This window comes from Gossypium arboreum, chromosome 1, assembly GCF_025698485.1.
Source record: "Gossypium arboreum isolate Shixiya-1 chromosome 1, ASM2569848v2, whole genome shotgun sequence".
NCBI lineage: Eukaryota > Viridiplantae > Streptophyta > Magnoliopsida > Malvales > Malvaceae > Gossypium > Gossypium arboreum.
Window position 1 is genome coordinate 99,185,440 of NC_069070.1, and position 12,738 is coordinate 99,198,177.

The following is a 12,738-nucleotide window of genomic DNA, read 5'->3' on the forward strand; positions in this document are numbered from 1 at the left end:
GAAAGTTAATTGTTAATATTGAATTTTCATCAAATCAATTTTAAAACTTGAATTAAATCACATCACATCTATCTATTTGTATTTAACAAATCAAATTCAAAAATAAGTAAATTCACAGTTAACTCTAAATTTACTCATGAAAAATTTAAACCTAATTGTATTAGCAATTAGTTTTATCAAATCAATTTTAAACAAAATAAATAACTTTTGACAAATACAAATATCATAATGAAAAAAATAAAAATATTATATTAAAAATATTAAATTTAAAGTATAAAATGATATATTATAAAAGTTCATCCTCATTAATATGTTTTCCTTTGGTAGAAAATACTACACCGAAAAGTAACTGAGTTTGTTTACTGAATAAATAAAAGATAAATAACCTTTTTATTAATTATTTTAAAAATAATTAGTTTTAAAATTATTTTAATTAGTATCATATTGCACTATAATTAAATTATATTCTAATGGAATTATAATTGAATATAATACATTTCAAAGTAATATATGCACTTTTATTTTAGTGAAGTTTCATTTATGACAATTTCATTTTTTTTTCGGTTTCTCTTTTATTTTTCTTTATTTTTTCATTAAAGCAAATTTTGAATAGTTTAGTTAATAAAATTCTAACATTAGTTGTATTTCTAAAGAAATAGAATGTGTTTCTCAAATTAATAAATACAAATTGAAGAGGATACATTTATATCGACTTAAAATTTAAATTGTTTTACATTATTTCGTAATTTTTAGATGATTAATATTTTAACAATTTAATTGTCATATTTTATACGCTCTTCATGTATGTAATGAATGTTAAATTTAGTAAAATTTAAATCTTTTAATTATTTGTTTTATGTAAAAAAATTCAACCATTATATATATATATATATATATAGATAATATTTTATATCGATATGATAGAGATATCAAATCGATTCAACAATTTACATGCATGAAGAATACAAATAGATTTGAGAAATTCAACGGTTGAATTATTAAAATATTAGTCATATAAAAGTTACAAAATAGTGTAAAATCACTTATGTTCTACAGTATTGTAAGTGAATCCTCCCATATAAATTTATTTTCAATAATATTTTATTGATAATAATAATCTTGTTGTTTTTCCTTATTTATTGTTTTTACTTTTATATTTTAATCGGTTCTTTATTAGTGAAACGCATTATTTTAAATAAAAATAATTTAACTAATTGATGTCAAAATGTATATGTGATTGAATTATATATAAGTTTAAAATATTTACATTTTAATTAAAATATAATTTAATTTTATGACAATTAAAATAGTTTTAAAATAATTAATTTGTTTTATTTTATGTGTTACCGCTAAGCCTAGTTCTACCTAGCTTGTTGGACAACATCGTAAATTTATAATCTGAAATTGTGTTCTTTGGCCACTCACAAATATCTTAAATTTTGTTATCCTCAAATATACTTCCGCATATTTGAATGAAGATCCTAGAATACAACTTTGAGGGACCTCTATATACTTTTAAAAAAAAAAAAAAATTTCATATCATAATCTCTCAACATAGTTCTATAGGCCGGGTTGAATCCCTATATACTTAAAGAAGATAATTCTATTTCATGATCTCATAACATAGTTCGATAGGGCAAGTTGAATCGTGATAAAATTTTGAATGACTCGTGGATATCAAAGAGAATAATTTCAAATTATGTGAAGATTGAATTGTGACATTTGAAATATTAAATGATCTAATAAAATAATTCATATTCATTCTGTAAAATTTATTTTGCACAAGTTAGAATTATCTCGTGATATTATAATTAAAATTTAAGAAAATGAATAGGATAAATATAAGGATATAATAATTTTTATTTAAAATTTAACAAATAAATAAACTCAAGGAGTTTATATATATATTATACGAGCGTGAATTTTCTTTTCTACAATTAAGAACAATTTTTGAGTTATAATGGAGGTTTTTTTACGGTTCAAATTTTTTAAGTACATTGTTTTAAAGATTTTATATAAAGATATTAATATTCGAGTAATAATATTTTTATTTGTAAAAAAAAGTGATTTTAAACTTTTCTTAATTGAATTGATCCGATTAACTTGTGAGACTAATTAAATTAAGAGTTTTATATATGATTAGATTTTGACCCACGACTTGGTTAAAGAAAATATTGAATTCTTTTAACATTTATTCAGTAATGGATATAAATGGAGTGGTAAAATTTTATATTTTAATATGAATTCTAATAAGATGTGTTTGATGTTGAATTTGTAATATTTTTTATTTAAAGATATTTAAAATATGAATTTTATTTATTTATAATATTAATTATAATTTAAAAGTAGGGTATTTTTGCTAACTATTATATTTTTAATAATTTGTTGGAAATGTCAGAATGAGATAAATTTAATGATCCTTCTTGTTCATGGAGAATTCTTCAGTTAAAATAAGAAATGATAAGGATGGCATATAATTGAGAAAAAAAGAAAAAGGAAAAAAGAGAGCATGTCTTTTGCCATCATACATCATAATGATTTTCACCATTAACTCCATAAATTTGCATTTAAAAGAAGGAAAATCTCAAAATCAAACCAAGAAATCGACATACAAAAAAGCATATGGGATCATCATCATCACTTCAGAAAAGCTTCTCCTTTAAGCCCTCTCTACTACTTGGAGAAAAAAAGCAGCCATTAACTAAAAAGAAACACATTCATAAACACACAAACTTGGTGATATAATGGTAGTGCCTGGCCCATTTGTTGTTAAAAAGTTAAAAGGGCTTTTGGAGTTACACATTTTCGGTGGAGTGATGGAGTAATGGCTGAGTAAGGGATGGCTTAACAAGGCCGGATGTTCTGCTGTTGTTGCTGTGCTCTGCCGTCGATTCAATCGCAATTTTCGTCGATTCAATCGCAATTTTTTCTTTGGCTGCAAACTTCCTCTCTTCGCTTTTCCCCCATAGTACTAGATATAGTCCTACTATAATCAACACTGCCCCAATGATTCTGCACAGTCCTCTCAAAATGTTTACATATAACACCAAAATAACATGTGATGATTAAAAATGTTTTGAGAATGAAAGACTCACTTAGCCACTTACCCTCCCAGATAGAACTCTTCCCCTAAAGCAATGGAAGCCATAATAGCGACAACAAGTGTCTGAACAGGTTGATAAACAGCAACGAAAACAGGGCCCCCTCTGTCTATACACCATATCTGTACTGCGAATGCAATCCCTGATGCCACCACTCCCTGCATGTTTTACACCCACATTTATATCTTCCGTCTGTTTTCATTAACCTTAAATAGTGAATACTGACCGCGTAGAGAATAGTGAATAGTTCACCGCCGGAGTGGAACATCCAAGCTTGAGAGTCTCTCTCAAAAACTAGCGCAATGATGAGGAACTGAATAAGACCAAAGAAACATGTATAGGAAGTAACAGAGAGTCTAGCAGGGTACTTCTTCAACACGGGTGCCTGCAACACCAGCCAACCGGACCAGGATAAGCAATGGCCGATTAGATAGAGACAACCAAGGGTCCAGCTCTTCCCATTTGCATCCCCCAACGAAACAAACGTTGGTGTGGGTCTATTCAGTGGTGGAACTGGGCTGTAGATGGTTGGACCTTTGTATAGTGTTATAACTGATGCTCCAGCCACACATAATATTGTTCCTATAACCTTGGATATCCCATCTTTCCTGTCTAGCCGCACTTTCTCTATCCTGGAATTAAACACATGATTCCTTTTCATGTCCCTCACTCCCTGTCGTGTATATATAGTTTATACTTATAACTTATGTAGGCTTACCTTAGTATGGCTGCCATGAGAAAGGTGATGGCTGGGACAGAGTTTTGGATTGCTGATGCAAAGGTTGGTGATGTGTTATCTAACCCCAACAAGTAGAAACCTTGATTAGCTGTGATTCTGTCATGTAAAAATAACTAGGGTTAGTTAGCTTGTACTTTTATTTCTTGTTCTATATGTTAAGAGTTTTAGAACATGATCATGCATACCCAACAAGAGCCAGTAGGAAGAACTGCAGAAGAAAATTCATAGTCAAGGCTGGTCTCTCCTTCCTAAAAAAAAAAAAAAAACAAGTTAGGGTTTAGCATATCTAGGGGGTTTAAAGAGAAGAGTTATGGGTTATGCTTTGTTTTTATGATTTACTTTTCAAGAAAATATGCGAAGGGTAAAAGCAGAAGCAAGGCAATGATATTCCTATAAACTGGGAACACAAGTTTGCTAATGCCCATATTAAGAGCAGCTCTGGAAACCACATGGAACCCTGCATAACCAAACTGCAAGGCCAACATTGCCATATGCAGCTGGAGCCTTTCAGGAACCGAACACCACATCCTCGTATTAGAGGCTGAACCACCAGCATCAGCCATTGATGTAAAGCCTTTTGAGATTAAAACAAAACTCAACTTTACAAATAAGATTTCCAAGGAGAGTCGAGAATGGGGTGATTTGGATGAATGAAGTGGTGGGTATAAATATAGTTCAATGTGGATGGTTATGGCCCCACAAATGGGCCCAAAAAGATGATATGTCCACTGTTCTAATGTTGCATGTTGTCTCCCACCACATTCTTTTTCCCCTATTCCACCTCGAACTGACAAGACAACCCCAATCGCACTACTGCAACAACATGAATAGAAAAGTGAGAGAAAATCGAAAAGGAAAACCAAAGAAACCGAGATGATTACATATTTACTACACTATTATAGTATTATCCAACAGCTTCTGTTTTGGCTCCATGCCATTAATGATTATGATTGGAGGTCATCAAATGGAGTGAAACGCCATGGCTGATAGCTCGCACGAGGGGGGAGGGGGGGCATTGGAGCCTTTCAGCCCCACCTCGCACTTACTACTAAGCTTTACATTTCTTGTATATTTTTCATTATTTTAATACATGGTACAACATTTCCATACTTTATATATCACCAGTATATTTTCACTAAATTAACAACTTCTTGTCGGGTAGATTCCCCGACCTGATTATCCACTGAAACAGCTTTGGTTTGCCTACTAAGAGTTAATACATAGTACAACATTTCGTATACGTTTGATCATGGTTATCGCAGGGAACCTAATGAAGTGTTTCCACTGAGGTTCCAACTCCCAAAGTTTGCTCAAAAATGGGCTGTTTTTTCTGATCTGATCTCACCCCATTTGCTTTAACAGACATGTTGACCCCCCCACAATCGAGATCACCATCATTCTAAATTTCAAGAAAAAAGAGGCCTACCTTTGGGAAAAAAGGGGGGAGGGGTGGAATATGTTTACATCTGACAGCAAATGCTTTTCTCTTTACAATATACATTTTTTAACAAGGATGGGTGAGTTTAGCACGAAAGATTGAAAGAAAGGAAGCTGAGTCTGACTCGGCCTGCTTGAACTGGTCGGACATCGACCTGACCAACCCAGTTGTGATGTTAATTGCATTTTAAGTACTTGACAGACAACTACAATAGATTTTGTTCGCACGAGAGAATCTTCAATGCAGACTCTGGTCGAGGTTTGAGTCGACTCGTTTGACTGAATTTCAGCCCCTTTTTTTCTTAAAAAAAAATTACTTTTTGATGACAAACGGCCAAAGGGGACATATTTTTATTAACTTATAAGGAAATTTTCAATTAAACATGGCATCTCTTTTTCGAATATACGGCAGAGAGATGGATGCCCCACTGTTGCAGTGGTGGTTTAAAAAAAGATCATTTCTATCAACTTCTTAATTCAAATCATTTGAGAATTGAATTTTAAAACGTGCATTTGATTTCTTTTTTTTTTTTTTTAAATTTTGGATGATTTTATGTAGTCTTGAATTTTACTAATAAACTATGAGATTAACTAATATTAGTATCATCTTAAAAACTAAATTTTCTAAACATAATAATAAATAATGTTATGCTTTCAATTTTTAAAGGCATAAAATTATTATTATTATTATACACTTATTCATGTCTAATATTATATTCAACTCTGTTGATAGAGGGATTAGATAAGGTGGAGATGACAGTGGTGTTGGGCGGTTCACTTTACTTAGGGTAAGGCAGAGAATCGCTATGTTGGGTGATAAAATTATGGTGGTAATAGAGTTGGATGGAAGAAAAAGAAGAAAGAGAGAGAGAAAAAGAGGTACTAGGATAATTTTGAAGTGAAAATTTTGAAGACTAAAATTTTACTGTGTCTTCAAAATTTTCTAACTTTCGAAATCTTTCTGAGTTTTAAATGTTTTTCTTTTTCCTTTCAATTCAAGCTTGTTTGGATTGGTACTAGGATAACTCTTTTGGTAAGTCTATCAATTTATAGCAGCTTTTTAACGTTTCTATTTGTTAAAATGGTGAGGGAGAATCGTGGTGGGGAGGCCGATAGTAGTGACGACAATAAGGGTTGGAAGAAAGGTGTAAGTACTAGGCCAATGAGAGTCGCTTGCGTCAGCGACGTGACCAACTGTACCACCGGGGTTAGCGAAATGCAACGTCTGTTGAAAAGTAAGGGATTGTAACTGAATAATTGGGTTCTAGTTTAGTATCCCCCAAGGAGAAAACAAACTGAGCCTTGTGAGTGGGCCAAAGCATGGTGGTGGGAAGCCATGGTTTTATTTACCTCTATTTCTTTGGAGGTTCATCTGCCACCTTACGAGTTTATCTGTGAGGTGTTGAATTACTATGGAGTAGCGCCTGGTAGTTATCTGGGGCTTCGTGGTAAATTCTTGTTAGATTTCTTATACTCTACCCGTTAGAGGGATGAGATATTAGGGGTGAGTAAAACTCGATTCTATTTGAAAAAATAAAAAAAATAAATTTTAAGTTAATTGAATCTGTTGGTGTTTTGGGACACTTTATCTGGAGGAAGTATTGACTTTAGTCTGGAACTTAAACAACAATGTAATGAATCCGGATGAAGAATGAAGAAAACTTGAAAATTAAAGTTAGGAGATTTGAGATTGAAAAACAGAATGAAATTGAAGGCAAGAAAAGAGAGAGTATTTTTGGATGAAATTCTGATGAATTTTCATTACTATGAACTTTGGCATGAAGCCATTACATATACCAGACAATGACTAGTCAAAAACAACAAATACATCACCTAAACATTACCTAACTCCACTTGATTCATTGGAACTAGATAAATTTGACTCGCACACTTAAGCAAAGCTAGTGATTAGCTATTTTACCATCAAGTTACATCAATTGTCATCCAAACATAGTTCAAAATAAACTAAATTACAAAACATTGTTAAAAAGTAACAAAATGAAACTGAGATGAAACAGTAGCATTAACATCCTCAGTTACATGTATTACATCCAGTAATGTTGCATCAGCTATTTCTTCATATTTCATCTGCAAGACTTATGTGCATGAATTCTTACATGCATGAACTTCTCTTTGGTTGCATGAGCTGCATGGAGGGCCATTCTCTAACACTCCTCTTTGGTCTCCATGCTGTTGACTCCTAACTGCTTCCTCAATTTAATGAACCTTGACACACCAAGAGCCTTTGTAAAGATATCAGCAACCTTGTCTTCTGAATTGCAATGAATCAGCTCTACCTCTCAAGCTTGTTCCATTTCCCTTACCACATGTAGCTTGATGCTGAAATGCTTTGTTTTACCATGGAAAACAGGATTCTTTGCAATTGCAACAGCAAACATGTTATCACAATAGATCTCTGTTGTTTCTCTTTGATGTAGGTTCAAATCAGCTAGGATTTTCCTCAGCCAAATGGCTTGATTAACAGTACTTGTAGCTACAACATACTCAGCTTCTACTGTTGATTGAGCCACTATCGATTGCTTCTTTGAACTTCAGCAGAACATTGCTGAGCCTATTGTGAATGCATAACTAGTAGTGCTTTTCAGATCATCTTTTGAACCAGCCTAGTCACTGTCAGTATAGCCTATCAGCTTTAAATTTTCAGTTTTTCTAAACTATATCCCATGGCTCAAAGTACCCTTGATGTACCTGAGCACTCTTTTTGCTGCTTGAAAATGCTGTGTGTTGCAGCAATGCATGAATCTCGATAGTATACTTACAATAAACATGATATCTGGTCTAGTAGCTGTTAAGTACAAAAAGTAACCAACTAGACTACTATAGGTAGATTCACTAACCTGTTCATGGTCCCCTTGGCTTGACAGCTTCATTCCAACAGCCATAGGTGTGCCTATTGGCTTGCAATTCTCCATAGAGAATTTGCTTAAGATTTTTACAGCAAATGTCTTCTATCCCAAGAAGATTCCACTTTGTGTTTGCAGCACCTCCATTCCAAGAAAATATGTCATCTGCCCCAAGTCAGACATCTCAAACATGTCTTTCATTTTGGCCTTGAAATCAACCAACATAATCTGATCTCCTCTTGTCACCAAGAGATCATCCACATAAAGGGACACAATGAGCTGTGTTTCAGCCTGTTCCTTCTTGACATACAGTGTTGGTTCACTGATGCTTTTTTCGAATCCCAAACTGATCAAGTAGCTGTCAATTCTGGCGTACCAGGCTCTAGAAGCTTGTTTCAAGCCATACAAGGCTTTCTTCAGTTTGTACACTTTGTGCTCTTCACCAGACACTTTGAATCCTTCAGTCTATTCTACATAAATTTCTTCTTCAATGAGTCCATTGAGGAAGGCTGATTTCACATCTAGTTGATGTATGATCCATTGCTTTTGTGAAACCAAAGTAACTAACAATCTGATTGTATCAAGCCTGGCTACTGGTGCAAAAGTTTCCATGTAGTCCAAACTATATTGTTGACTAAACCCCTTGACAACAAGTCTAGCTTTCAGCTTGTTTAAACTGCCATCAGTATTTTGTTTGGCTCGATAGACTCATTTCACACCAATGGTCTTTCTGTTGGTAGGTCTTTTAGTCAGCTCCCATGTTTGATTCTTTTGAATCATCTTAATTTCATCAATCATGGCTTGCTTCTATCTTTCATCAGCTTCAGCTTCTTCAAAACTGGTTGGCTCCATTATAGCAACTTGTGCTCTTTCATAAATTTTAGCTAAGGGTCTGGTCCCTCTGACTAGCACATCATCTATAGTCATTTCTGGACCAACTTGATCAGGTTCAATCTGGCCTACTATGAGTTCCTCAGAAACATCCTGGGGTTCATTTCTTTCCCAATTCCAGTATGCCTTTTCATCAAACACCACGTCCCTGCTCACTTGGACTTTGTTTGTTGAAGGATCCAAGATCCTATAACCTTGCTTGATTGAGTTGTAGCCTACCAGAATACTAGGTTTGGCCCTTTTTGACAACTTGTCCCTCTTCATAGCTGGTACATGGTTGTAACAAAGGCAACCAAAGACCTTTAAATGAGCCAATGATGGCTTAAACCTGAACCAAGCTTCAAATGGAGTCTTATGGTCCAATGCCTTGGTTGATAGCCTGTTCTGAATATAAACAGCAGTATTAACTGCTTTAGCCCACATGGTCTTGGGAAAATTCTTCTGGAATAGCAAACATCTGGCCATATTCATCAAGCTTCTATTTTTCTTTTCACTTACACTATTTTGTTGAGGTGTGTAAGTATTAGTGAGCTGGTGTTTAATGCTTACTTCATCGCAAAAGGTATTCAACTTACAACCTATTTCAGTCTCTACTGCAGCTTTAAACTTCAAAAAAATAGAAGCTACCTTTGACTTGTTCTTCAAGAAGTATATCCAACAGTATCTTGTAAAATCATCAATGAAAAGAATGAAATACCTGCTGCCATTCAATGATTGATTGTTCATGGGGCCGCACACATCAGCGTGTACTAGCTGCAGCTTATCTGAAGCTCTCCAGGTTGATTTTGCATGAAATTGTTATCTAGCTTGTTTTCCTATCTGGCAAACCTCACAAACCTCCTCCTATTCAACTGAGTTGATAAAGTTATCAACCAGATCTTCTTTGGTTAGCTGGTCCATGGATCTATAGTTAGCATGACCAAGCATTTGGTGCCAAAGCTTGGAATCTTCAGTAGAGGCAGTGAAGGCTGAGTGTGAGTCACTTGGCCATTTGACTTCAAAGCATTTATCAGTCATAGTGACTGACATGAGGCTTGATTCGTTTGGATCAGCAATTTGGCACTCCTTGCCTTTGAACACAACTGAATAGCCTTTCTCTAGCAATTGAGCAATGCTGAGAAGGTTCCTATCAATCTCAGGTACTAGCAATACATTTGAGATGATTTTGTTGCCTGTGGGAGTGCATATTAGCACTTCCCCTTTTCCTTCAGCCTTGATAATCTTCCCATTACCAACTTTCACCTTTGTTTTGCAGCTTCTGTCCAAGGTTTTGAACATGGTTGCATCTGGTGACATGTGGTTAGTGCAACCACTGTCCAAAAGCCATCCTTTTGAGCCCTTTTTCTGGCCAGATGAGCATGACACAGCAAATACTTGCTCCTCATGGTCATTACTATCTTTAGCCACTTGAACTTTAGTATTTTTTTGTTGTGCTTGATTCTGCCTAGGTCTGCCTTTGTTTTTGCTAACCCTTTCAACATGCCCATTTTTCTTGCAATGTTGACATAAAGCATCTGGTCTAAACCAGCATCTATCTTCTAGATGACCTGCTCTTTTACAGTGCCTGCAGGGTTGATCCCCTCTTCTTGCAGCATCAGGCTTAGGTATGTTTTTTCCAGTTCTTTTTGCCTTTGTAGGCAGTGGTGCTCGAAGCAGCCTTGGCTTTAGCTTGAAAAGCACCTTTTTGGTGCTCCTCCATCCTGTTAGCTCTCCTTTTCTCCTGAGCATAAAGAGCATTGATGAGCTCAGTTAAGGAGATGCATGCTAGGTCTCTCGAATCCTCAAGGGATGAGATTTTTGCCTCATATCTTTCAGGTAATGTTGAGAGTACCTTCTCCACGATCCTTGCCTCACTAAACTGTTCTCTAAGTAATCTTATGCTATTTACCACAGCCATAATCCTACAAGAATACTGTTTTATAGTTTCTTTCTCCTTCATCTTCAAGTTCTCAAACTCCTTTCTCAAACTTAACAACTGCTGCTGCCTTGTCCTTTCTGTACCTTGAACTCCTCTTTGAGCTTGTCCCAGGCTTGCTTTGGAGTCTCACAAGCCATGATTCTGGTGAAGATAACATCAGACACACAGTTCTGAATGTAGGACATGGCTTTGTGCCTTTTGGTCCTTTCATCAGAATGTTGTCTGATTTGAGCCACTGTTGGGTTGGCTCTTAGAGGTGCTGGTTCAACATCTGAGTCGACAACTTCCCACAAATCAAATGCTTGTAGGTAGGTCTTCATTTTTATTACCCATATGTGGTAGCCTTCTCCTTTGAACACTGGTGGTGGCACTGGTGAGAATCCTAATGAAGACATGGTTCAACAGGTCCACTAAGAATTTGGCTTTGATACCAATTGTTGGTGTTTTGGGACACTTTATCCTGAGGAAGTATAGACTTTAGTCTGGAACTTAAACAACAATGTAATGAATTCGGATAAAGAATGAAGAAAACTTGAAAATTCAAGTCAGAAGATTTGAGCTTGAAAAATAGAATGAAATTGAAGGCAAGAAAAGAGAGAGTATTTTTGGATGAAATTTTGATGAATTTCTATTACTATGAACTTTGGCATGAAGCCATTACATATTCCAGACAATGGCTGGTCAAAAACAACAAATACATCACCTAAACATTACCTAACTCCACTTGATTCATTAGAACTAGATAAATTTGACTTGCACACTTAAGCAAAGCTGGTGATCAGCTATTTTACCATCAAGTTACATCAATTGTCATCCAAACATAGTTCAAAATAAACTAAATTAAAAAACATTGTTAAAAAGTAACAAAATGAAACTGAGATGAAACAGTAGCATTAACATCCTCAGTTGCATGTATTACACCCAGTAATGCTACAACAGCTACTTCTTCATATTTCATCCGCAAGACTTATGTGCATGAATTCTTACGTGCATGAACTTCTCTTTGGTTGCATGAGCTGCATGGAGGGTCATTCTCTAACAGAATCAAGTTATTCGAGTCAACTTGAATAAGTAATTCGAGTTTCAAATTTGAGTTGAGTTGAATTTTAAATTCGAATACTTCTAATAATAGATTGGTATAAATACCATTCGATTTTTATCAATTTTGAAAATGAGCAAATTGATCTCTCTCTAAAAAAATTACAAAATAATTCAAAATAATTTTTAAAATTCAAAATATTTATAAAATTTCAAAAATATATATTTTAAAAATTATAAAAATTTTAAAAATATATAAAAAGTTAAAATTCTAAAAATTTATAAGAAAGTTAAAAGTTTAAAATTTTCTAAAATAATAATTTTAGGGACCTAAATAAGTTTATCATGTAAGTAATTTTATTATTATTATTTTGTTTTGAAAAAGTTTTCGGTATATATGATTTTAAATTTATATGCTCTAATATGAAATTAGTTATATTGTAACAATATTTTAATTTAACATGTTTAATTTTTTAATTTAACTCAAATAATTTCATGCGAATCTCATTTTACTCGACTTGATTTAAAAAAAATTGAAATCATGTTAGGATGATAAGATAGGACTCATCAACTCGAGTAACTTGAAATTGTTTTACTCAATTCATTCAAACCCTCACCTTATGAGATACCCCATATGAAGGTGTTCTAAAACCTTTTTGTTCCCTTACTACCATGGATCATAATAGACTTCCTGGTTGTTGAGCTTTAGCAAACGGTAGGGTGCAGAAGTCGAACACTTAGTTTTAAGGA

General features: G+C 34.0%; 1 protein-coding gene across 1 annotated transcript; it reads right to left on the reverse strand.

The window, feature by feature from the left end:
- Positions 1 to 2,514: 2,514 nt before the first annotated feature.
- On the reverse strand, positions 2,515 to 4,506 carry LOC108480726 (protein WALLS ARE THIN 1-like). Its single transcript, XM_017783812.2, has 6 exons — positions 4,180 to 4,506; positions 4,026 to 4,088; positions 3,820 to 3,936; positions 3,328 to 3,733; positions 3,108 to 3,259; positions 2,515 to 3,012 (listed from the first exon to the last, which is right to left on the reverse strand). The coding sequence occupies exons 1-6, from the start codon at positions 4,401 to 4,403 to the stop codon at positions 2,796 to 2,798; spliced, it is 1,179 nt and encodes a 392-aa protein (XP_017639301.1). The 5' UTR covers positions 4,404 to 4,506; the 3' UTR covers positions 2,515 to 2,795.
- Positions 4,507 to 12,738: the final 8,232 nt, after the last annotated feature.